The 25,378-nt window shown below is 43.4% G+C and overlaps 1 protein-coding gene across 2 annotated transcripts; it reads left to right on the plus strand.

The window, feature by feature from the left end:
- Positions 1–385: 385 nt before the first annotated feature.
- On the plus strand, positions 386–23,955 carry IRS4 (insulin receptor substrate 4). Of its 2 annotated transcripts, XR_012653927.1 has the most exons (3): positions 386–4,164; positions 4,980–5,118; positions 21,545–23,955. XR_012653927.1 is itself a non-coding variant. In XM_075053679.1 (2 exons), exons 1-2 carry the CDS (start codon positions 630–632, stop codon positions 21,547–21,549), a joined length of 3,540 nt encoding a protein of 1,179 aa, XP_074909780.1. In that variant the 5' UTR covers positions 387–629; the 3' UTR covers positions 21,550–23,955. The 2 variants fall into 2 exon arrangements, 1 of the variants encoding a protein (XP_074909780.1); XM_075053679.1 differs by lacking the exon at positions 4,980–5,118 and having other exon boundaries at positions 387–4,164.
- Positions 23,956–25,378: the final 1,423 nt, after the last annotated feature.

Below are 25,378 nucleotides of genomic sequence, written 5' to 3' on the forward strand. Positions count from 1 at the left end.
AACACCACCCCCCCCTCCCCGATCCCCGTCAGCCCGGGGCTGCCGCCGCCTTCCATTGGCCCGTCGCGCTGCCCATCCGCCGGAGCCCCGCCTCCCCCGGCCAGAGCGCGGCCGAGCCCGCCTTCCCCGCCAGCTCCGCCCGCTGATTGGGCCGCCGGGGAAGGGCCGCCGTTCTCTATTGGCTCTCCCCCTGCCGCTCCCGGCGAGCCGCCCGGCCGGCTCCCACCGCCGTCCTCCCTCGCCCCGCACGCCTGGGCGCCGGGGGAACTCCGCCCGCCGCCCGGCCGGGGCCCCGCCTCCCCCCCCGCCTCCCTCCCGGCGCGCGCCCCCGCCCTCCGCGGGGTCACGTGATGTTTTCGCCGTGGTGCCGCCGAGGCTGCCTGCGTGAGTGCGAGTAGCCGGACGCGGGGCGGCCGGCGGGCGGGCGCGGACGGAGGGGCGGCGGGCAGGGCGGGCGGACGGACGGACGCACGGACGGACAGGCGGGCACGCACGCACCCGCCGCCAGGCACCGCCCGCTCCCCATGCGCGGCCCGCCGCGGGGGGCGCTTCCCCGGTGAGGGCGGATTCCCGCTGCCCGCCCCCTGCCCCTTTCCCCGGCGCTCCTGGACCGCCGCCTGGCCCCTAAGATGGCGAGTGGGATGAACGGCCCGGGCGGCGGCGGCGGCGGCGCGGCGGCCGGGGGCGGCGAGGAGGAGCCGGGCGCCCGCCACACGGGAGGCGGAGCCGCGCCTCAGCAGGAGCCCGGCGTGCCCGGCGCGGCGGCGGGCGAGGGGGAGCCGTCGGCGGGCGAGGGCGGCCGCTGCCCGTCCCCTCAGCCCCACCACCTGCTGCTGCTGCTGCGGCGTTCGCCCAGCGCCTCGCTTTGCCCGGCGCCGGAGGCCGCCCCCGTGGCGGGCCGAGCCGTCCCGGCGGCGGGCCGCGGCGGGCAGCCCCCCCCTCCGCCGCTCCCGGCCGCCGCCCGCGGCGGCGGCGGCGGCGTCCCCCCGCCGCCCGCCGCCGGCGAGGACGTGAGGAAGTGCGGCTACCTGCGGAAGCAGAAGCACGGGCACAAGCGCTACTTCGTCCTGCGGGCCGAGAGCCACCTGGCCCCCGCCCGGCTGGAGTACTACGACAGCGAGAAGAAGTTCAAGAGCAGCTTGCGGGCGGCGGGGGCCGGCGGGGCGGCCTCCCTCTGCTGCCCCCCGCCCAAGCGGGTCATCCCCCTCTACCAGTGCTTCACCGTCAGCCGGCGGGCCGACGCCAAGCACAAGCACATCATCGCCCTGTACACCAAGGACGAGTACTTCGCCATGCTGGCCGAGAACGAGGCCGAGCAGGAGGCCTGGTACCAGGCGATCAGCGAGCTCATGAGCCAGAGCAAGAGGGGCTTCCTAGAGCAGGAGGACCACGCCGATCAGCAGGTGGACGAGGATGACGAGCACTACGGGGCCGCCCTGCGGCCCGGCACCGTCTTCAAGGAGGTCTGGCAGGTCAACGTTAAGCCCAAAGGGTTGGGGCAGACCAAAAACCTTACCGGAGTGTACAGGTTGTGCCTCTCCAGCAAGGCCATCCACCTCGTCAAGCTGAACTCGGAGGTGCCCTCCGTCCACTTGCAGCTGATGAACATTCGCCGCTGTGGGCACTCGGAGAACTTCTTCTTCATCGAAGTGGGCAGGTCTGCCTCTATCGGGCCTGGAGAGCTCTGGATGCAAGTGGACGATTCGGTGGTTGCCCAGAATATGCACGAGACTTTTCTGGAGACCATGAAAGCTCTAAAGGCCTTTGCCGAGTTCAGGCCCCGCAGCAAGAGCCAGTCTTCTGGCGGTGGTAGCGGTACCAATCCTATTTCCTTCATCACCACTAGGAGGCACCTGGGCAACCTGCCCCCCAGCCAGACCGGCTTGCAGAGAAGATCTAGAACAGAGAGCGTTGCTGGAGGGACTCCTCCAACCACCAAAAGCAGCAACTCCTATCGCTTCAGAACCTCCAGCGAAGGAGAAGGAACCATGACTAGACCTTTTAGGTCGGTGACCGGGAGCCTCATCCACCTGAATACCGCCAGGATGAATTTGGGCCGGCAAGAAGGGAGCGGAAGGTATGTGAGAGCCGCTTTCAGCTCTTCCTATCACACCAGGTCTGCTTCGCTGCCTGTTTCTCATTTTCCCTCCACTACAAGTCCCATCAGTGTTTCTTCCAGTAGTGGCCATGGCTCTGCTTCGGACATGTTGACCAGGCCTTCTAGCTCATCCGTTTGTGGTTCCCCGAGCGACGGGGGATTTATCTCTTCTGATGAATATGGCTCCAGCCCTGGAGATTTCAGGTACTTTCGGGTCAGGAGTAATACGCCTGATTCCCTGGGAAACACGCCGCCTATCAGAGAGGAGAACTGTCTGAGTGAGTACATGTCCATGAGTAAGCAACAGGCAGATGATAGCTCAAGAGATGATTATATGGAGGCTGAAAAGTGTTTCAGGAAAAGAACTTACTCTCTAACGAAACCAACTTCTGTAGCAGTGCAGCAGAAGACGACACAAACTACAGCTTCGTTAGATGAAGATTCCGCAGGAAATCATGGACGATTACTTTACTCTGAAACACCAAAATTGAGAGATAACCATGAATCGGAGTACAATGACACTAACCTTGATTCCATATGTAACCAAAGCAGGAGTAAAGCCAGGGATGATGGGTACATGCCAATGATGCCAGGAGTTGCGTCTTCTCTCTCCGGCAACAGCGATTATCTGCCAATGACTCCTAAAAGTATGTCTGTTCCGAAACAGATTAACAATTCATGGTCACCGTCTCAGGTTGACTCCAGAGGATATATGATGATGTTTCCAAAGGCTAGCTCTTCACCTGTACGAAGTCCTTTAACTGGATTTATTTCTAAAGGAAGTAACGAGAAGATCATAAACAATGAGTATATGGATATGTCACCTGGTAATTCAGCTCCAAAGCACCCCGGCGATTCGAATTACATTCACACCGCTTCTGTTTCCAAAGGTTTTAGTTCATATTTTTCTTTGCCCCGAAGCTTCAAGGCATTGTCAGGACAGAATGGTGACCACAGTGAGTATGTTCCAATGTCTTCACCTGGAAAACTCTTGTACGGTGGACCAGAAAATGTAAAAGGGGTCAACAGTGAGGCTCTGGCTAACGGCATCTCTAAATTGCCGGCGGTGAAAGGTTCAGATGAAGGACTTGTGCAGAACAGGGCTGCTAGGCCCACCAGACTACCCCTAGGTACAAGAGGGAGTAATACTATCCCAAGAATGTACGATCGCACGGTTCCACCTGAGCCAGCGAGTCCTGGTGAATACATAAATATTGATTTTAATGAAAAAGCGAGTAATACACCGTATTCCTTATCTGCAGAAGGATCACCATCATCTCTAGGCTCAAGTAGTGACCACAGGCAGTCCCCGCTTTCTGATTACATGAGCGTTGACTTGGATGTACAGTCACCGAAAGTAGCGAAGGAACTGTCTAACTCCCTAACAGATATTTCAATTTATGCAAGCTCCAGTATTCCTAGAAACCAACCAAATCCTGACTACGCTAGGCTTTCATTTGGTACAGCTTGTGTTAGCACTGCAAGTAACAGGACTGATGACTACACGGAGATGACGTTCAACATGGCAGCAACACCGCCTCGGCCGTTTGCTGCCGAATCCGACGACGGTGTAAAGATTGATAGCCCTTCTTCCATAGTTAACAGACTGTGCATTGTTGATCGATATGCTGGTAGCAGTAGCTTCTCTGTTCCTAGCTCTGAACCTCCTATGGGACCGAAAGTGATTCGAGCCGATCCTCAAGGCAGGAGGAGACACAGTTCTGAAACGTTCTCTTCAGCTGGGACCGTGACAACCTCCTCCTCATTCTTTACTGATAGTAGCAAAAGACACAGCTCTGCCTCATTTGACAATGTTTGGTTAAAACCGGATGAAAACATTTCTGATGGTCAGGAAAGCAAAATGTCCAGGGATACCTCAACTGGATTTCAGAATGGCTTAAACTACATCGCTCTGAATTTACGCGATGATCCTATAAGCTGTGAGGCAAGTACTACAGCGCCAACTTGCCATCTCCAAAATGGTACTTCAGGTTTGGACAGTGGAGCTTACGTAAGCATAGATTTCAGCAGATCCGATGGTCTGAAGTGTAACGCTGCGAGAAAAGGTTTGTAACTTTAAAAGCACTTCCCTTTCATGCTTGCTTAACTGTAGGAATAAGGTTCTCTACTTAATACTAATATGTGGTCTTCTGAGTGGGGTAGATGTTTTTTATAATCTCCTATATTATTCTAGTATAACCAGTCTCGTCGTAGCACAGCATCCTAACCGCTGAACGACGATGAAAGGGGATGTGGTCCTTGGCCTAAAGGATTTATGTGACTCTTCTAGGCAGCTAGAGGTGTTATCAAACTGTCATCTGCCTCGGTTTTTTTATAAAAGAATTTTGCTAGTATAAATATTAATAGTATTTCGTATTGTGAATTCTTGTCCTGAGGTTATGGTAGCTCTTTTTTTTTACTTCACTTTTGTTTTCTTCTTCTTCCCTTCTTAGAACTAGATGAGTCTTCACTTCCCCCCCCTCCTCCCTCCCCCCCGTGAACTTGATGTTTTGTAATTTGTCACGGATAGGGAGAGCTGAAAATTGCTGAATGGGGTTTAGACATCAAAGTTTGGGGCTTGGATCTGGTTTTTTTTTTCAATAAATGTAGGTGAAATGCATATTTTAGTTTTTTTTCTGTGCCAATCTGCCCACATCTGTTTAGTTGAATCTTATGTAAACAGAACTCAGCTTTTTCCCTTGAAGGTTTGGTGTGCTCCTCTTGAGCTCTGGTCTACAAAGTATCCTTGTATCCCCTGGAGAAGCCATCTCCTGGTGGCTGACCAGGGTGGTGGGGGGCTCCTGCAGCCCACGTCCTCCACCTTCACCACTTAGTAGTGTCCAAGGGCTAGCTGGGCTGTAACGCTTCCCTTGCTGTACAGAGGGATCTGCCTTTCGCGTAGCAGGTGAGGAATGCCTGGAATAGAGGAAGAGCAGGCTCTGAGGGCTGTCTTCCAGGTCTGAAACTTCGGAGAGAAGGCAGCTAGCTTTCAAGTGATCACTGGTCTGACCCAACTTAAGGTAATGCAGTTTGAGGGGTACATAAAAAAAATAAGGGTGTTGGGGGTGAGGAGGAAGAAGGTGGGAAAGAAGAGGGATGCTCCTATTTGTACGTTAAGCTCTTTGCTCTCGTGGTGGGAGCAAAAAATAGTAATTAGCTGTTAGTGGTATTATGCATGTCCACTGACTGAACAGCAGTGTTTGTGCAAGTGCTACATTGCACTGTAACTTTGGAAGTATAATCCTTATTTTGGTGTTAGTGACCCACTGAACTCCTTACAGTAATTCACCCACCCGGATAGAAAACTGTGTGGGTTGGAAATGATGTTTTCCTCTCTTAGCAAATGTATGTGTAGTCAATAATTGATGAGTACTAAGAGGAAATATTTAATCGCTGTTGGACATTGATACTTGTCTACTTCTTTGTCAACAGAGAAAGCAGTAAAGGGGCAGGCTACTGCTGGCTTTTATATTTTTAATTACAATCTTAAACACTGAAATGATAGGTTTTTTTTTTCTAGTTTCACTTTAAAACTAAGTGTCTAAAGGCAGAAGGTATTGCAGGAGCTTAAAATTGTGTAGCCTTTAATAGTGGAAGGTATAAGCCTGACTCAGCTCGCATGCCATTCGAAGTCTGGCAGCACTGCTTGGGGCTGCTCAGAAATGTGTGGTTTGCCTCAGTGGTTTTTTTTCCTCTGCTTTGTTTTGTTGGTTGGAATCAAATTTAGAAGACGTTGAAAGTTGCCAGTCCAAGAAATGCTTTCTTCCAAAGTTAGTCTTTCAGCACTTCAAAGATTGGTCTGCTAAGTCAAAGGCACACTGATTGCTGTAGCTGATTTGTGTTTGAGGTGTTTTGTTTTTTGTTTTTTTTTTTTTTTTTTTAAAAAAGCACCCCCAAAGACAGCAGAATTCCTACTTGATCTTACTTGCCTCTTATGACTAAAATCTGTGTTATAAAGTAAAACTTCTTACAAAATGGAGAGGGGGGAAAAAAGTACAGATATTATTTCCCTTCAGCTATACTGTAAATACTACATTTAAAAATATTTTTCCAGAGCTAATGTGTTTAGAAATTGTATTTCTTAAACACTTTGCTTACTACTACTACTACAGCAAAATAATCTACAGCCCTGTGCTTGGGGTTTTTCCCTTGTCTATTGCAAATTGTGGAGGGGCAAGAGACTCACAGCTGCTGGTTTTTGCTGTGAATTGAAGTTTTCTGGAAATGAAACATGCATTAAGACAAAGTGAAATAAAAACATGGGCTGTTTTATGCTCTGTGCATAAAAACATGGGCTTGGGCAGAAAATTAAGCATGAGAAGAGCAAGAGCTTAGGTTGGTGGTTTGTACTTTTGTTTTTCTTTTTAGGACTAGAAAGAAAACACTGCTTCAAAACAAGGCCTAACAGTTTGCTATAAAGACAGTCTAAAATATTTCTGGTCTATAGTGGGAGGGCAGGTGGGGTGTGGACACTGTTCACTTGTAGGTGGCTCATGGAGGGGCAAACAGATTTTGGAATAGTCCAGGCTAAAAGTAGCTTGCCAAACTTGGATACAATGTTGTAAATTGGTGGTGTCTGTCTGTTTCTTCATAATGACTTAAATTCTTCATTATAAAGATACCAGTTTTCATTCACATACTGAATTGTGTCTCTGAGCTATATAGCAAGCATAACTTTAAAAGTCTGTATTCTTTAAGCAGCTTATTAGTTTCTACTGCAATAAAGCTTTTATTTTACTATTTTAAAAGTTTTTCTGTAGTCCAGAAAAACACTTTCACATTCCATTTTGATTAGTGAAAACAAAGCTTTACTCTTAAACCTCTTGTGTCGTGAAGAGGTGTAGTGTGCCTGTGTAATTGATATTTTTAATACTTTTGGACAATTTTAGCAGAACTGAGTGCTGTCTTTTATTTCCTTCTACATCCCACTCTTTTGGTCTCTTTGCCTGAAAAATGCTCTGTGGTTAAATCCATTCTTAAGGAAAATATTTAGCACTTGTGTTTACCCTTTACCTCCTAGAAAGGAGCTCATATGTATTAAATTCTGCAGTTTTACTAGAAGGAAAACACTACCTAACTTCAGATTGTTTGCTCTTTTGTTTTGTTTTTTTTGCTTAAATGGAATATTGTGTTCTGTGACTCAACTGCATTCTCCAAACTGCTGAGGGTGGTAGAGTGATTTCCAATGCATCACTGCCCCCTCATTGTAATTCCCAAACTACTTCTGGTTCAGGTTCACTGATGTGAATCAAGCTTTTTTTTTTTCTTTTTTTTTTCTTCTCTATTCATGACATGGATGGAGGAGGGGGAGGGCACTAACTTGAAATGGTAAATATGCCTGACTTGTTATTAAACTTTTATTTTAGGTTTAGGCAAAATTGAGCTCAGGTTTTATGTTGATAATGATGATAAAAAGAACATAAGATTCTGATTTTTAATGCTTGAAGTTTAAGGAGGTCATTAGCAAAACAGTTTCATCACGAAATGGTTACACAATATCGAAGCAAGCGGTTTGCAGTTTTGATTACATGAATCTGAGTCATGAAATTTTGTGCTAGGAGTACAGAACACTAAAGCTACTTCAAACAGGGCTTAGCTAATGTATACCTTGTTATTGGACCTTGTAGAAACTGAGGAGGATAATGAGAACGGGGCGGTAATAAACTGCATAATGGGTCCTGTATAATACAGGTTGCTTCAGTCTTAATTAGAAATATTAAACCTGCAAAGATACCCTGGACTCCAACAACAAAACAGGCTGTTCAGAGTAAATGCAATGTTCAGCTTAGTATCAACCCACCTATTCTACACCCACTCTTTAATCTTATCTCAACCTGATATTCTAACGCTATTATTTCAGAAGTTCTCTAAAGTGCAGGATTATAATTTAAATGTTCCTCACCTTTTTAATCTCCTCCTGTGCTAGGCTGGGCAAGAGTGTTGTGTACACTTTGGGGAGCTGAGAGGAAGGAAAACAAGTACAGCTCTAAAGCAAAACTTGTGTTCCAAATTGTCCAAATCCTTTATGGTAGCTTGCATATTTCAAATGCAAAATCTTGATGAATATAATGAACAATATACACTTTGAGAAATTCAGAAGCTGGAAGTTTTAGCTATTACTAATATAGTAAATTACAGTTTACGGGATACCAGGCAAATAACTGCCCCTTTTGGGTTTCAGACTAGTGGTTTTTAAAAGTTTACTTCAAACTGAGGCTCTTTTGTATTGGCAGAATATGTAAGGCACAGGCTCATTTAAAAATAACTTGAAGAACCCTACTGAAGCACATCCGAATGCTGCTATGTATCCTACATCTTTGAAATAATGCCAGGATAATAATTCTTTAAAAAAAAAAAAAAAGGCAACTAAACAAACAAAAACCCCAAACCATTTTAATTTTGCTGTAACAGATGCCACTTTAACAGTCTTGAGTGACTTACAGCTAAGCTTAAAAAAACCCAGGGTAACTTTCTCTAGTAGTATATGAGCTGCTGAAGGCAGAACAGATTTTTGCCATGCAGTGTGGGAGTGAGCTAATTATGACATATTTGACCAAGAATCAGTTGGGTTTTACTTGTGCTTGGATGAGAAAATCTGAGACAAGAATGTTCCCCTGCCATTGAGAGGGAACGCTTACTTGTCAGTGTTGAAATACTTTTGGAAATCAGCTTTCCAGACTTTAAATCCATAGTTGCAGCTGATGGTGACATCTGTCTTTTTTGGAAGTCTAAAACTTTCTGCTTGTAGCTGTCTCGTAGGTTAAAGCACCGCTGCAGGACGTGGGGAGTTCTGGGAGTAATCCGGGACTGATTCAGACTGCTTTATTTTTTTTTTTTTTGGGGGGGGGAGGTGGGGGTTAAGTCTTGTGGTGAAATCTTAAATGCATTATTACCCTTTTAGTTTTCCCTCTAAAACTTCACGTTTTCCCCTCCTCTCTTGATGTCTGAGAGCCCCTTGTTCCTGCTGTCCTTTGGGGTGGGAGGTTGGAGTAGCAGAAAGTGTGCAGCACTTATTCAGTCTTTCCAGCGGCTGTATTCCAGCCAGGGATTACTGGGGTGGTTTGTCACTAGGTATTTCTTTGGGGTTTTTTGTATGTCCAGTGGCATGTTAGCAGTAGGCAGAGTTTGGGTTTGTTTTTTTCTCTGCGTATGCTTTTTTTAATGAAAGGATCTTTAATAAGTTTTCTTCATATTGATTGCTGGGAGGAGGGTTTATACCTTGAGGTTTTGGACGGTACTAAAAAGAGCTTATAGTACTGTGTTGTACCTTGGTGTGTGTTTGTGTGCTGTGTTTGTGGATCTGTGGTGCTCCCAAAAACATGCTGAATGGTGTCCAGTATGTTGACTGCGCTAACAAGTTTGTTTTTCTGATCTGAAGTAGGAAACAAACTACAATTTTATTCTAAGTACTGTTGTGATCAAATGTGGCATTCTTCAACTCAAAGGAAAATGGAGTGATAAAACTGAAAGGCAGGTGAGAGACAGTCAAGCTTTCTGGAGCCTGGGGATGTATTATTATTATTGCTGTTTTGTCCTAAAAATGTAGCATTATCTTATGACTCATCCTTAAATGATATGTAATGACTTGGCTGGAGAGCTGTCCTATGGCCCACCCTGCAAATTTGCTGTTTGACTTTTTTCACGTTTAGCTTTTGCATGTTAACAACAATCCAGTGATCAAGTTGCACTGTGGTGTCTTACAGGTTAAAGCAATGACTAGGGGAAAAGGAAAAAGTATGTTCTAGTTTTAATCAAGCCCTGCATCTCTGTAAAGGTCACTCCACTTAGGGATGGTTCCGATTTAGTTGAGAACCTTGATCAATAGGGATTTGTGACATACTTGAGGGCAGTGGGAAGACAAAGGTAAATTAGCCTGACTCATCAAAGGCATTTCAGAGGTGTTGCTGAGTATCTTATCTAAATGATCTTGAACATCTAAGTCTTTGGATTTGTGGAGATTTTGCTTCAGGTGTAGCATTACCCCAAGACCAGCAGTGTAGTAGACTGTTAGCAAGAATTTTTTGCCCTGGTTAAGTCATGAGCTGTATCTTAAGGGGCAAAGGTTGCTTATTTCAAGACATTATTTTTCTGTTAATTTAGCTGTATGGTTGGATGTTAACAATGCAGACTGCTTGTGTGTGCGTATACATGTGAGTTGTGTGCCAGTGATTTGCGAGTTAAGTGTAAGGTCTAATCTTTTTTAATCTTCCAAGAAGAAAGGGTTTTTGAGAGAGATGGCTTATACTGAAATTAATATAGTTAAGATTTTGCTATAATTCCAAGGTGACAATACAATTTAATGTGACTCAAATTTGGAAACTTTTAAATTACTACTGAAAAGTGAATAGTGCTTGTGTTCACTGCATAGCATATGTATGTTATGAACTTATATAAATATCAAATTGAGTTATTATTTAGGGCATAAAATAGGTAAGAATAGTGTTTCCTTTTTGCTAGGGCATGAAAGGCTCATAAATATGCTACCTACTTGGAGAAAGGTTTCCCTTTTAGTAGAACAGGATTTTGTGGAATGACTGAGGATATCAAAATGTTTTTTTTTCTTTATCTGAAAATCATGGGAAATAATACCAAAAGGTGCACAAGAAATGTGGTAGAATTTGCTGCTAAATTTATTGTGGCGCTAACGAATGATATCCTCCTGCCACAGGGAATGGTGCGATTCTGTTCCCCTACTCATGCCAAGCCAGCTTGCTTTATTGTTTATGGCTCTTGCTGAACAGCTGAATTTGCAGTGTAACCTTTTTTTGATGCTGGATAGCCTGAGCCTGAATTATTTTTTGGGAACGAGTGCTTCTTTTCACACCAATCTCTTAGGCTGCCAGGAGTTTGGAGAGTTCTTGATGACCGTGAAGCAGACTCATTATTAGATAAATGAGAACCTATTGCGTATTGGACCATGAAAAGCTATTAGTGTGAGCCATGTGATACCTTATTTGTATGAAATCCCTGTTTAGGCTATTGACAGGCATTGCTGTTTCTGCGACTTTTGTGGCATGTTATCAACAATTGAACTAACATGGCCAAGACAAACCAGCAAATGGTACTGAAAGGCTTCTCCTCGAGTCTGGCCACCTTTGCTTTCCTGGTCTATGTAACCGGAGCCTGTTTGCAGGTGGGCTGGCTGAGGGCATTCTTCAGCACAAGTTGGAAGCAGGTAAAACTTCCATCAGTATAGATGGAGGAACATGCTTTAAGTTCTGTAGGTTTAAAACAATAAAGTTTCTTAAGTCTAAACCAATATGGGTTAAGGGGCCAAAAAGATGCTGTTTGCTGTATGGAATTTTTTTGTATTTTAAGTTAGTCTGTTAGAAAAATTTGTAAGCTGTTTGGGTTTTCAGTAGTAACATCCACTGTTGAGTTCAAACTTCCAGAATATTTGCTTCTTATGTGAGACACTTTGGGAGGTATTTGCCATCTATATTTTTACTCTGTGGTGTTTTTTGGGGTGGGGTGGGTGTTTTTTTTTTGTTTGTTTGTTTTTAGAACAAGATGTTTTTAAATTGCAGATTGTGGTGAACAGGAAATCAGTTAAAAATTAGTTGAAAAAATGAACAGATTTGATCTTGAGGTCATTCAGACAATATTACGACAGTGTCTGTTAATGAAAGCTTGTAGCTCCAGACGTGATCTCTACTTGTTGTAGAACCTGAACAGGTAGGCAGGATGGAGGTCCCCTGTACAATGCCGCAAATGTAAATGTGTTGGTCCCTGTCCTAAGGAGCTTACAATTTAAAAGATGAAACTAAAGGGATGGATGAAACTTAATGTGCTGGGGTGGAGAGTAAGATAGAGATCAAGGCTGCTACCATTGGCAAGAGTGAAGATAAGAGTCAGCCTCGCAGAGAGATAAAAGGCTGCCTGAGAGCGGTTGCAAGAGAGGAAGCTGGTAGAGGCGCTTGGAAGGGTATGCACACGGCAGGGAGCGATGGAAGGTAGTGAGCTATAAATACAGTGGTTGTAATGGTTTAAATGACTTGAAAAGGATGAGGTAAATGTCAGAACACTGGCCAGGATATTAATCTTGGTAAGAGGAATGTGGGCCAACATGTATCTCTGAGTTAGGAGCATGTCCCAATGTTTACTTCTCTCTTTTAGATGTGGAATGTGATTATTTTTTTCTCTTTTTTTTCTTTTTCCTTTCTGTAAGTTAGGTTTCCTGCAGCCATGTGACTGATAGATTTGGTGCGAACAGGAGTGCAGGAGTGCGTACCGGAGCACAGGATCACCCTCTGCTGCGTCCCTAGGCAGTTAATGTCGTGTGGTCCTGCATCCTCTGTTCTTTCTGAGACTTTGCTCCAGGAACACCTAGGGCGATAGAGCTGCCTTGGCATTACTACTGATTCCTTCTTGGTTTTGCAGGGGCTTTTTAGGTGACATCTCTGGGTTTCAGGCAATATTCTAGCGTTGGGGAGGAGGCAGGATTCACCTTTAGGATTTGTAACCATTGTGTCAGAGCATTTGGAGTCCAACCCTGAACAGGGAGGTCTGGATGGCACCTGCTCATCACTGCTGTGGTGCTTTCAGCTGCTTGAGAATAGCCTGCGGAAGCTGGGGTGCAAAACAATCGTTTCGACAGGAGAAAGTTCTTTTATTTTTGTATCAGGGGACTAGGTTGAACAGACGCTGTAGTGGTTGTGGGTGAGTCTGGAAGTGGTGAGAGCAGTGAGGCTTGATTCACTGTTGAGGGTATAAATGATTGAAATATTAATGTTGACATGTTCCACAAGGTAAACACTAAACAAGAGTTGCAGGCTGTTGATTAAAACTTGTCTGTGCGTAGACACAGTTTAACTCTGTCCTTGTGAGCTCCTGAGCTGCTTCTGGAAGATGAAGGCCCTATCCTTGCCCCCTGTGCATGTGCTGTGATTTGAGAAGACCTTGCGTAGCACATGCAATGCAATCTGAACCTTTATTCTTCTTCCCCTGCATAAGCCAGGGTTTTGGGTGTCCTAATGTTAATGCAGACTCAATAATGTGATAATTAGAAAATGTAAAAAATCGATGCATGCCATTGGTGTGTGTAGTAGCAGGTAGTGGCTGATAGCAAAGTGTTGGTTTTGGGGTTTTTTTGGTGTGTTTTGTTTTTGTTTTCTTGTGCAGGCATGCATGGGCAAAAGGTATGGCTGAGGAGGGTGTAACTATTTGGGTACCTGGCCACATAGTAACTTTCTGCCTTTGACAGTCATTTATGGCAGTAGAGGTGGAAGAAAAAGGTAGTGCTGAATGCTTTCAAATGTCCATGGCTAAAGTGTTTGGGAAGAGCAAAGGGAAGGATTAGAGCAGGTGAAACTTTCTGTAGAAAGGAAATACCAGGAAAGGTGATTTGAAAGGTGGGGAGCTGCTTCATTAGTCATGAGTAACACTGTCCTTTCTCTTAGTTGTGTTCATAAGAATAGTTTTGCTCACTCAAACCAAAGACCTGTGCCTGCAAGCAGACACCACCCAGCAGAGAAGAGCAGGGCAGGTGTGTGTAATACTTCCCTGCAACATACACCCAGCCTCTGATTTCTTTTCTTTACTTTTTTTCTCAGCTTGAGGGATTTCCTGAGCCTGATGTAGTTTGTCTGTTTTATAATCCTTTATGGATCTTTAATCCAAGTATTTTTCCAATCTCTTTTTGATCCTGTGTAAAGTCCTTGTATCCACAGCAGCCTGTGGTCAGTCAGTACACGCTGCATGCAGACCTCTCTCTGTCTATTTTGGACCCTGCTCTGTACCAGCTTTGCCTGGCAGCCCCTAGTTTGTGTATTGGAAGAGATAACGAACCCTATCTTTTCTCTCCATGCCACTTAAGATTGTGTAGATGCTGTATCCTCCTCTGCCATACACTTGGCCAGTGTGCTGTCAGCAGCTTCCTGTACCACACACAGTGGGGACCTGCAGTATAACTTTTTAAAATTTATTTCCTGATATGTCCCAATACGTCTCTGCAGGATGAAGGGTCCTTGCTACTTGGCTGTTCCTCCCTGGGAAGCTGTTTCACACCTTTCATGAGTTTTTCTGCACTACTCTGAAACTCTTGCAGTTATTCCAAGTCCTTTTTGAATGAGGGAACCAGAGCTGCGCCTGCTGTTCAGCGCCGGTCTTTGACGTGGCTGTTTTCTTTCCTATTTGTTTCCTAACAGTTCTTAATGTCCGGTTTGTGGCAAGAGCACAGGCAGGAAATACATTCATCCCTATTGGCACTTCAGGGCTCCTAACCTTTGTCCCGAGAGCAGAGTGAACTGCAGCAGGTGGTATTGTCAGAAGCCAAACAAACAAGATACTTTTTTATGTCTAAAATTTACTTGTTTTCTGCAGTTTAGGAGGTCAGTTGTCGTATCTTACATACTTGCCATGAGAATGCATTTGGAAAAGAACTTTTTTCATTCTTCTGCAACATGAAAATGTGAAATTTTGAACTTCTATGTGTTTTGAAGTGGAGAGAAGTTAATTTTTAGTATTGCCGTGCTATATTGTAATAGAAATGTAGTTTAAAAAAAAAACAAAAAACAAACCAAAAAAACAACAAAAACACCAAACCCCCAGCACTTCTTGTTAAGCTGTCCAGTGCAATTTGGGTTGGTGTTAGACCCCTGCCAAAACTGCACGCAAATTTCTTAATTCTAGGAATAGTATCAGTAGAAGAGATGAAATTAGGGAGTGTGCGTAAGGCCTTCTTAGAAACAACACTACTGTTTATTAAAGCAGAAAAAGAAGCCACTGTTGCAAAAGATAAGGCATTTCTGCAAAGTGAATAAAAATGATCTTAAAGCATGGGAGAGTTTTTTTAGCTCATGAAATTGCTAAGCACTAAGAGTAGCAGAACCATGTTTTGAATTAATGGTTGTGGATAAAGATTATTTCTAAGTGTAACTTTGTCTTCTAAATTTTAGAAGTACAACTTGAGGAGGGATCTAATTTACTGGGATGTGTTGTTACCAGTCGCTGTGTTTAAATAGTTTATGCAATGAAAAGTGGGTCATGTAACAGGGTTTTTTAAAACAAATTTTGCTTTTTTTGCTTGTGGAAAGTCGGTAAAATTGTAGGTACAAAATATATTTGTTAGCTCAATATGAGCATCATTAGTTTGTTGTTGAATGAAGAAAGTATGTGGAATGTGTGCTTAATGGTAAGCGTGTGGTTTAACATATTTCCCAAATAAGGATGCCGCTCTGTGTCAGGGTCTTGTTTGGGTTACCCAGGTACAGTAACTGCAAATGTGTCAGTTTTTCTGACTTGTATTTGTAGACTTGGTGTCTGTGTGTGCAAATCAAGAAGAAATTGTGCTTTTCTCAAATAACACTGCTTGCCTCTAGCAAGGTCTAAAGCCTTGCCATTAAAATAACTCAAAGAAATAGGACAATGACATAGGATAATGACTATGTATTTGGTAAGATCTGGGGCAAAAAAATTTCTCACTAATTCATGAAGAATGTATTTGGGCAAATTTTCTCCCTGCCCCTGACCTGCATGCCATATGGACAGTTTGAAAGGTAGTGCATTGCAGTCCTCTTGCCCTGTCCCGGCAGCGTGAACAAAATGCTTTCGGACTTGCACGTTGTGTCCTGAGGTCGTGCTGGGATTTGGTGCTTTCCTGAACAACAGGAATATTGTGTGGCCATGTGCACAAGAAAGTCTAGGGCTGTTCTGCTGCTTTTGATCTGTGTAAGTCAGATTAATTCTGATTTCCCCCTAACCTGAAGTTCAGGAAATGGAGAACTTCAGTAGTGTTCTCCAGAAAGCATTAAGCTGTCTTAGTCTTTGACATGGAGATTTTAATAATTTAATTATCTTAAATTAATATCTTCTGTAAGCAAAGCTTTTATCCTTTTAGGAATCAGTTGCAGAATTATGTCAGTAAAAGCCTTTCCTGTAAAAACAGATATTATTTAGGATGGATTTCTTTGAGAGAATTAGGATGTGTCTGCTATGTTCTTAAAACCTCTTGGTTTGTTTCAAAGTGGCCTGACTTGTATAACCTTAATAATTCAGATGCAGGAAATGAAGTGTAAATTGGATATATTCTCATCTGATACATTTTCAAATGGAACACACTGGGTTTGCAATCTAATGAATTAAGACTAATCTAATCTTCTGCCCCTAATTTTTATAGAACTATAGATTATTTTTGCAGAGAAAACTTGCAGAGCACTTTCTTAGTGTGTTCCTTAATTTTAAACAAAACATTTTTGAGCAATGGCATACTGCCATCCTGTTTTAAATATTTGCCCTCTTAGTTTCTCTTCTGCTCTTGCAATCCTTTTCCTCTGATTGTTTGTTCCTCAGAAAGATTTGGACAGCTGCGTGTAGTTTTATAATCTGATCCCATCTTAAACTGATGAATTTAAATAGAATTGTGTAATGAAGAGGACATCATTTTAATTTTCTAAACTTTGCTTTTATATTTTGAGAGGTGATCTCTGAAAATGTTTGGGTGCTTTCTGGACTTGTTTTCCATATTAAACATTCACAGGAAGTTGAATTTGTATTGTGCTCAATACTCTGAAGCAGTAGAGTTCAATTCTGGATAAAGGCTGAGGCTTTTGTGAAGAATCTGTTAACGGAGCTGAAGTTTGACTAAACAGAAAAGCCCAGTGTAGGGTGCTATGAAAACTACTTGGGGTATTTCTAGGCTGCTTCACAAGTGCAGGGTTTTTTTGAGTTCATGTTTTTGCTGCTTGTTTTGTTGTAGTGATCAGTTACCAGAAATTTTTTTTTTTTTTTGGAAGACTGAGCAGATTTTCTTGGAAGAGCTCGTGACAATCCGGGAACAGCAGCAGTGTATTTACACTGCAAGTGAAAGTTATCTTCAAACTTGTCATGTCTGATCTGGCCACTGAGTTTTATTTGGTGGCATTTATGTTTTGAGAACTCCAAGGGACTGGTGAACTATTTCGTGAGCATTGTTCCTCTCTTCCCAGCTAGTTTGCATTTCATGAGTTGTTTTCCTTTTAGAAGAGTTGTTTCATCCATTTCTCTGACAGCTTCCTTTACTGTTCAATCAGTGTTGAGTCAAATGCATTTATATGGTATCTGTAATGACATGCTAATCTGGTTTTTATTGTTGATCAGCAAGTCTCATTCATACTATTAACATAGAAAATTGTTGGCTGGTGAATCTTACATTATGAAGACTGAAATAAGATCATCCAGCTTCACAGAAGCGGTGTTGTTTTCTTTGAGCACTCCACGTCCTCCATTAGTTTCCCTTCCCCTCCTGGCTAGTCAAAAGGTGGAAGACGACCAGGTGTGGGAGAGAAGAGCCACCAAGGAGCTTTAACGCGTGAGCTCTCTGCCGCCCTCGCTAACTAAACCCACGTCGCTTCCTAAGGATCCTTCTGGTGAGGAACCGCAGAGGTGGAAATCCACAAATAAGCTTCAGGTATCAGCACCACAGCAGACATCAGCCTTGTTCTCACTTACATTAAACCCATTTTACACCTCTTTGACTAACAACTTTTCTTGTGGTGTATGTGCACGTGCGGTGCTTTCGCACAGCCGGGCGCAGGTGCCTCGATACAAACAAAACTCGCGCTCTGACACCGCGGCTCCCGCTGGCTCCTTGCAGGCAGCGGTAGCACTAAAATGTGAGACGCGGTGAGGCGGGTGGTTCGGTGCAGATCTTCCTGGGAGGGTGTGCTGGGGGAAGCGACACCAGCGGGAGCTCCTACAACTTCACGGTTTGGAAATCAGCATCGGGGATTGTGACTGTCACTGCAGAAACTATCCCTGGCTCCGCTGGAGACCCCGGTTGCCCCTAGGCGCAGACTCCCCTGGAAGTGATGTGGGATTTCTTTGATGCCTGGAGGTTGGCGGTGGGTGACCTGTGGTCCCGCTGTCATGAGGAATGGACTCCAGAGTGCCACCCTCGTGAATGGTGGTGACTGCAGATGCTTTGTGGGAGGGATCTTGCAAAACCTCAGTCTCATCTTAGATTTCAGAGGGAATTTTTTTTTTTATGTGGCCAAGTTTCATGAGTTTCTTTTTGCCTTTTCTATCTGATACTATGTGTTCACATTACATGTATATATATCAATTTATATCTATATCTATCTATCTCTATATATAAATGCTTGATGCTTTTATCCCAAAAAAGAGCTGATGACTCAGGGCATCAGCCAGCTGTACTGCTCCAACCGCAGTATTGAAATTTTCAGCTTTAACAAGGGGATTAGAGAAGTGGTGACAACCAGTAACTCCATGTCTGAAAGACTCAAGGCTTTATGAGACGTTATCAGCTTGTAGGTAATGTTTACGTGAAACTCCCTTATGTTTATTTACAGTTCCCACAATTCTGTTTTAGCTTAAAATGAAGAGGAAGCAAAGCTGCAGTGTACTTTATAATCACGGGGAGGCAGGGGGACAAATTAATGAGATCTTGTTTAACAAGCACAGAGTTTCGGGAAGGGGGGATGCTGCAGGGAGGTCCTGAGCTTGCCTTTACGCTGGTGTAAAGCTGTGTATTTGAGCCAGGACATCCAGGGAATTTATAAGCTGTAGGGAAGCTTGGTTGAGGATACTTTCTTCTGGTTTCTTATAAATTAATCTGTGTTAGTCTGGGCTTTGATTAGAGTTACCTGGTGAGCTTGCTTTAGGATTGGTTATCATGTTGCCTTTAGAGTTTATGCCAGGCTTGTTCAAAGAATCAAACTTGGGAGTTAAGCGGGTTTTTTTTGCTCTTAAGCTCTTCCCCATCCCCTCCAAGTATCTTAAAATTTGGCATAAGTTTGTGAATGTTTTCAAAAAGTGTTAGGTAAAAATACTGAGTCCTGCCACATGGCATTGTCTGATTCAAACAACTGGGCCTTTGCTCTTCAAAATGTTTTGGGGATATGCTTGGAGAGATTAGAATAACTTGTCAAACAGCTTTCAGGTGTGCCTTGTGTGTTAGGCGTGGAGGAAAAATGTCCTGACAAAAGCAGACAGTTTTTGAAGTTCCTTTTATGTAAGCTTGTAGGTCCACAGCAAGGAAAGGGTGGGGGGATGCTGGTAAATGCTAATTTTTACTGAATATAAGTTTAATAAAGAAGCTTTAACTGTTTTAATGTTTGACTTGCATGCATCGTTGAGGTGTGATTCATTGCGAGCTGTGGTGCATATTTTCATCCTTTGGTCCTACAACAAAATAATATTTTTCTGAAGAGGAAAACTATTTAAAAAATAATAGCTTCACTTGGCTTTTGTGAAAACAAAGCCATCGCTAACCACATCACGCTCTGTGTGTAACAAGCAATAGCTTTTTGTAGTGATCTTATGATGTCTGTGAAATAATACAAATGGAGATTCTTGAGTTGCGGGTGTATTTTGGCTGTCTCTTCCTTGAATTGTGGAAAACCAAGTTACTGTATTTTTGAAATCACTATGAATTTGAAAAATGAAACTCAGCAACCCAGACCTTGGTGTGGGTTGTGTAGGGATAAAAGGGAGTTTCCCGTGGAGTGGAAGGACCCCTCAGTCCTTCTGCACGGCTTCCAGCCCTGCCATGGTCTTTGCTTCTCTGTCTCGGGCGGTGGGTGGCTGTTGCCGAGAGCTGGGGCTGTCCAGGGGCGGTGGGAAGGGCAGGGCTGCTCAGTGCAGCTCATCTGAGCTTTGTTCTTTCTTTTTTTCTTCTTTTTTTTTTTTTTTTTTTTGTTTTTCTTTTGAAGGGACAGTATTTTTAGCTGGGCAGAAATCAGAACTTCTTTAACTTAGGGTGGAGTTTGTGTGTGCATACTTTATGATTGGTTATGTAAGTAAACATCCAGGCTTGCATGGTTAGACGTAATGCTTGTTTGTGCTTTGGATGGTCATATGTTCTTCAGCGTATCCCTGTAGTAGAGGCAGCGAAGCACTATGCTTTCTTTAGCAGGGAGATTTAACTGATTTCCTTGTGACCCCACGGAAGAGCATGGGCAGGATTAAGCTCTGAAACCCCTTCTTTCCTTCCAGCGGGCCATGCTGCCATCGCTGTGGTTCCTACTGAAGTATTCCCCGTATTGCAGTTCTTCTCAACGGCAGTGAGCTCTCCCAGAGCTGTGAGAGAGCTCGTACTGCGTGGCTTCGAGGGGAAAAAGTAGACTACATTTGTAGTATTTGATGTTTTCTGAAGACTAAATCTCTTAGGCTAGCTGTTGTTTCTCAATGAGAGCAACCTGCTGTTCCCTTCTTCCCTGTAATGCCAGGAAGCGGATCCTGCAGACAAGTACCTTAAACCTTGGAAGAGGAGGTGCCCAAAGCCACCCGATGGGCAGAGGACAGTGCCCTCAGTCTGGGCCGAGAGGACAGAAGCGGTGGAAGGGGACAGTCTGTCAGGCTGGGAGACAGCGTAACCCAACGACAGTACCCTGATAGTACTCCTCCAGACTGAAAATCAGTGTTCATGCTGGTTCAGTGGGGAGTGGAAGGGGTTTTGTAGCGAGCTGAAAAGCGACTTTTTGTACATTCCTCAGTTTGTGTTCGCACTGCCGCAGAAGGCGTTTGCATCTCCTTCATCAGTTCTTTTTTTGTGTCGGGAACCTTTTGAGTCACTCTCACCTTGGCATGTGCACGGTTAATTGCAGAGCTGGTGTTCTGCTTTGAGGTCACCCTCTCTCCTATTTCCATTTCTGCCTTGTCACCCGACTGTATCTTCCTGTCATACAAGATTATATTTTTTTCCCCTCATTTCACCGAGCACTTTGTATTTTGCCTTTTCCAGTCAGTTTGAGGCCACTGGTTTTTGCTGGCGGCAGTAGAGGTGGCTGTCTGCCATAGCTATGGGCTTTTGTACCGCCTGTTGCCTTTTAGTGAGGCTTTCTTGAAAAAGGGGAAAACTATAGTCCGAGGTGTTTCTTATTACAACTAAATTAAGCTTTTTCCTGAAAAGTTGAGGACAGGGCACGCAGCTGTCGTGACTTGCCACTCCTCGTTGGGAGCTGGAGTTGCAGGGAATGTTTACATTGCAGTTCTGTACCTGCTGTGAATGGGAGTGTTCGCCACAACCTTAATTACATCTGGGTGAACAGAACTGCTCTGCATTCATCCTGCGCTGCCTGCTTAGTAATAGCTTCTGCTATGCGCATCGCCCGTCGCGTTGGGAGGATCGAGGTCTCGTTAAATGAAATACTGGTAGTGAAATAGGTGACGGGTAGCTGTGAGCTCCGGTCCTTCCCACGGCGCGTGGGCCAGCAGGACGGTGCCGGCTGCCGCCCGAGCTCCTGTCCAGCGTCCACGTGTCAGCTCTGCGGTTGCAGCGGCAATTCGGTGCTTGCTTCAGACTCGTAGTTCTCCCCGGTGGCTCAGGATTTCTGAGCGTGTTATCGTCTGGTAGTGCCCCTTCCCTCTGTGAGGGACCCGGGTTCTGCATTCAGCAGCTGTCACTCCTGTAACGGATAAGCTCCGAGTACTCTTCTCACTAGAAAACATTTTTTTTCCAATATAACTTGCATTTAAAATGTCACTGACTTTTTTTTTCTTCTTTTCTAGACTGACTGCATTGCCATGGAAACCATTGTTGGAAGAGAAGACTTTTCTGCTGGTAACTCCAGAAACTGTGTGGTGCTTTTGGAAGCAAAGCTCAGCTCCAGCCGGCTACTTTCATTTCCACCAGCACGGACATAGACACACATCCTTTTAATTAATTTTTTCATAAACATCAGCTCTCTACAGTTGAATTAATTTGAATGGAGATTTTTTCATAGCTGTGCTTTGGTGATGGAATTTGGTCTTTCATGTCCTATCTATTTGGGAGGCAGTGTGAATGCTAATAGGAGATCCCTGTATGCCCCTTTCTTCCTCCTGCCTCTCCCATTATTTTTTTTTTTTTTTAATTTATATTCTGAGAAGTCAAAGCTGGTTTCTGATTGTCTGTTTAACATGGGTTTTGCTTCTCTGGTACATTAACAAGTGGCTAGCTTAAAACATGTATTGTTTAGAAATATTTTGGCAGTTCAGGATTTTTTTCGGGTGGCTGGGTGGAAGGAGGGGAGGAGAGGTGCACATTATCTTGAGGGGTGAACCCGTGGGACTGAACGGGTCTGAGGAGGAGAGACCTCTTCTGCCTTCTTTTTTTTCTTCTCTCTTTTTAAGGTTTTGCTTTTATGGTACAAGAGGTATTTCTTGATCATAGGCTAGAGTATTTTAAATCAAATGTCTGTCAGAGCTTAAACTGAATTTTTTTTTTTTTTTTGCTCAGAATTTTGGTATGTACAAAGTAGGATTAATGGGCTGGTTGTCTTGTAGATTGTTTTTGTTCTTACCCTCAAGATACTTGTTTATAAATACGAATTGTGTAAAATGAGGTTTTTGTTCATGCATTCAAACGGAGAACTGCAGAGTCGTATCCAGCATTTGTGACTTCTGCGTTATAGTTGTCAGCTGTAGCTTTTTAAAGGGAAACCACCCTAATTGATCTTACTTTCAACCAAAGTCCCATTTTTAATTTGGGACTATTTTTGTTCTTCTTCCTGGCATAATGGGGAAAAAAGTAAAATGTTGGCTCATCAATTGTCTTTATCCCACTTACAGAAATGTGAACGATGACTATTTGACATTTTTTAAAAAAGCCCTGATTTTTCTACAATTTAAGTGCTTCACTCTTGTACTGAATTTTTTTTGGTTGAAATGAGTTTAGGTTTTTAACACTGCTATGAACTTAAAGAGCATGACACTAGTCATTGGTACATGCAATGTATAATAAAAGGCACTGACGATTGATAAAGGGTTTAGAAGTGGTACACAAATCCTCATGCTGTACTGCACCACACAGCTGGTAATCCTCTACATTGTATATTGTACAACTGATTTGTCAGGCTGCCTCACCTCTAACATACAACCTTGAAATTGCTAGTACAGTTTGTATAACAAATTAGACACTGTCAACTTGGATTGTTCAGTGATATGTACCCAAATCTATTTTTGAGTAGTATTAAAACGTACATGTCACTAAAATATGAAGACTTTTTTTTTTTTTGGAAACATGGTACCAATCAGTTTACGCAGTGTCTAGTGACAGGAAAAACTGTTGCTACAGGGTTTAAAAGCACAGACCTGGTTTTGATTCTGGAAGAGAAGTTTAAGTTGGTACAGTTACTTCTTGCTGCTAAACATACACTAATTAAAAATACGACCACTCTTACAGACCACGATACTGTCTTGCCATATAGCTTTTGTTTGGTCTCGTAAATTAATAATGCAATATGTAGACAGCTTTTTATAAAGCTTTACATCTTTTCTAAGAAATCAAAATTTGGATGAAGATAGTTCTAAACATTTAATGTGAAAGGAAAAGGTTGTTTTGAAGAAATTTTACATGCTTATTTCATATTAGATCCCTGAGGCTGCCATTGTACAATATACAGCACTGATTTAATAAATGCTGAATAAATAAGTAAATGGGTAACCTCAAGTGTAGTGGTACAAATACTAATAGGTACGGCATAATAAATATGCAATCTTTTTGAATCTCTTAGTTTACAGCAACTAATTTATTCAGTATTGTGCTGGAAGAACATTTTCAGATGATGTAAAACATATCACTATATATACTACCTTCCAGCTACCCGTTTATGCTGCTGTATAGTACAAAAATACCAATGATAGAACAATGTTTGTCCTGTAAATTTAATTTGATATTGGACAGTTATTGTCTGTACAAACTAAAACATATATGGTTGAAACTGTTCATTATATTTGCTATTTCTGCTTCACAGATCTGTTTTAAAGTCGAGCTGATTGATCTGGCTTTGTCTTCCATTGTAAATATTGTTATGTTGTTTTCTTTGTAAAACACATCGCGTTTGCGGTTTTGGGAGACTGGCTTGAAGCTCTGTATAGTGTTTATATTTATCTGACTTGGCTTTCCATAGAGCTACTTGCAGTAAATACGTGTTCATGTAGCTCCGTGTCTGGGTTTTATTTTTAAACAAACTTTTGGGTTTTTTGTCCTGTCAGAAGTGGATTTCCTCCTGCTGCGGCTTTCTTCTTAAAGTGGTTTGGTCACCCTGTGTCCCTGAAGATTTGGAGAAGCTTTTAGTGTATTTCAGGGGAGTGATTCCCTGTCTGTCCAATTTTCTCTGCCACTTAGTGTGAAAGGTAACATACAGCAAAACACCCTGAAGTTTTCTTTGTCATAGATTCATAGTGCTGGTAAACAACTGAGCTGCTGAATGAGAAAAAAAAAAAAAAGAAAATTTCAGTGCCTGATACTTTCTTTTTCTGCTTTAAACGCAGAAGACTGTGGCAATTTTTTGTTTGTAACTTTATCCATGACTGGGTATGGAGGTTTCACCATCAAAAAGTACTAGTGGTGGAAGGAATTTTTAGCTGTGTAGTGTCAAATAGGTTCCTGTCTCTAGAGTTGAGGGTGGAAGGGAACAAGCATGGCTTGCTGTTGTAAGTTTTGTAGTAAGGCTTTTGGTTTGATATGTGTTAAATAAGGTCTCAGTAGGTAAAACCAAAACCCATACAGGGATATTGTAATTTCAGGTAAGGCATCCACTTGTAAAAACAACTGAACTTCAAGTTGGAAAACACCAACAAAATGCAGTGCCTTTTCAAATTCCTTACTGACATGAAGGGTATGTCAGTAATTCTGTATAGAAAGCAAGAGGTTTTATCCATAGATGTGAGTGTATATGATCTCCATAAATGTGGGTGGTTACTGTGAAATGTCTCGGATTAGACTTTTCTTTCTTTAAAAATACCTGATGTAATTCTTACCCTGTTACTCAGACTAGTGCATTAAAACAACTCCCTGTAAAAGTCAAGTTTGCTGTAAGAATAGGGTTTTCCTCAAAGAAACCAGCCCCCTTACTTAGGGCCTCATTTTATAGCGTGTAGCCTGTATTGGGAAGAAAAAGGAATCGGTGCTTCTCATACATGGCAGAAACAGCCCTACCAGCAGTAAACAAACAGGGAAAATGATCCAAACGCTGTCAGGACTGTTGCAACAGTCTCACAATGAGTGCTTTAAGAGACCTGTGTCTGAATGTCTCGTTGGCTCTGAAATGGGCTGACTGCTTGAGGGGTTGGGGGTTTTTTGGGGGGGGAGGGTGGAGGACATAGTTTTGCACTAATTTTTCAAACCCCTTTGGGTGAATCATTGACAGAACTCTCTTGCTTCTGAAGTGTGGTGAAAGCCCTCAATTAAAACCAGAAGGCAAGTTAGACTTCCTATCTGAATTTGAAGACCGTCACCAGAACACATATTAAAAGACTTTGTTTTGAAATGCATTGACCAATTCTAATGGACCTTGCATCTCACTGAGCGCTGTGGTACTGGAAATAATCAAGTAACTGGGAACGAGGGGTTTGTAGCAG

This window comes from Buteo buteo, chromosome 22, assembly GCF_964188355.1.
Source record: "Buteo buteo chromosome 22, bButBut1.hap1.1, whole genome shotgun sequence".
NCBI classification, from domain to species: Eukaryota; Metazoa; Chordata; class Aves; order Accipitriformes; family Accipitridae; genus Buteo; species Buteo buteo.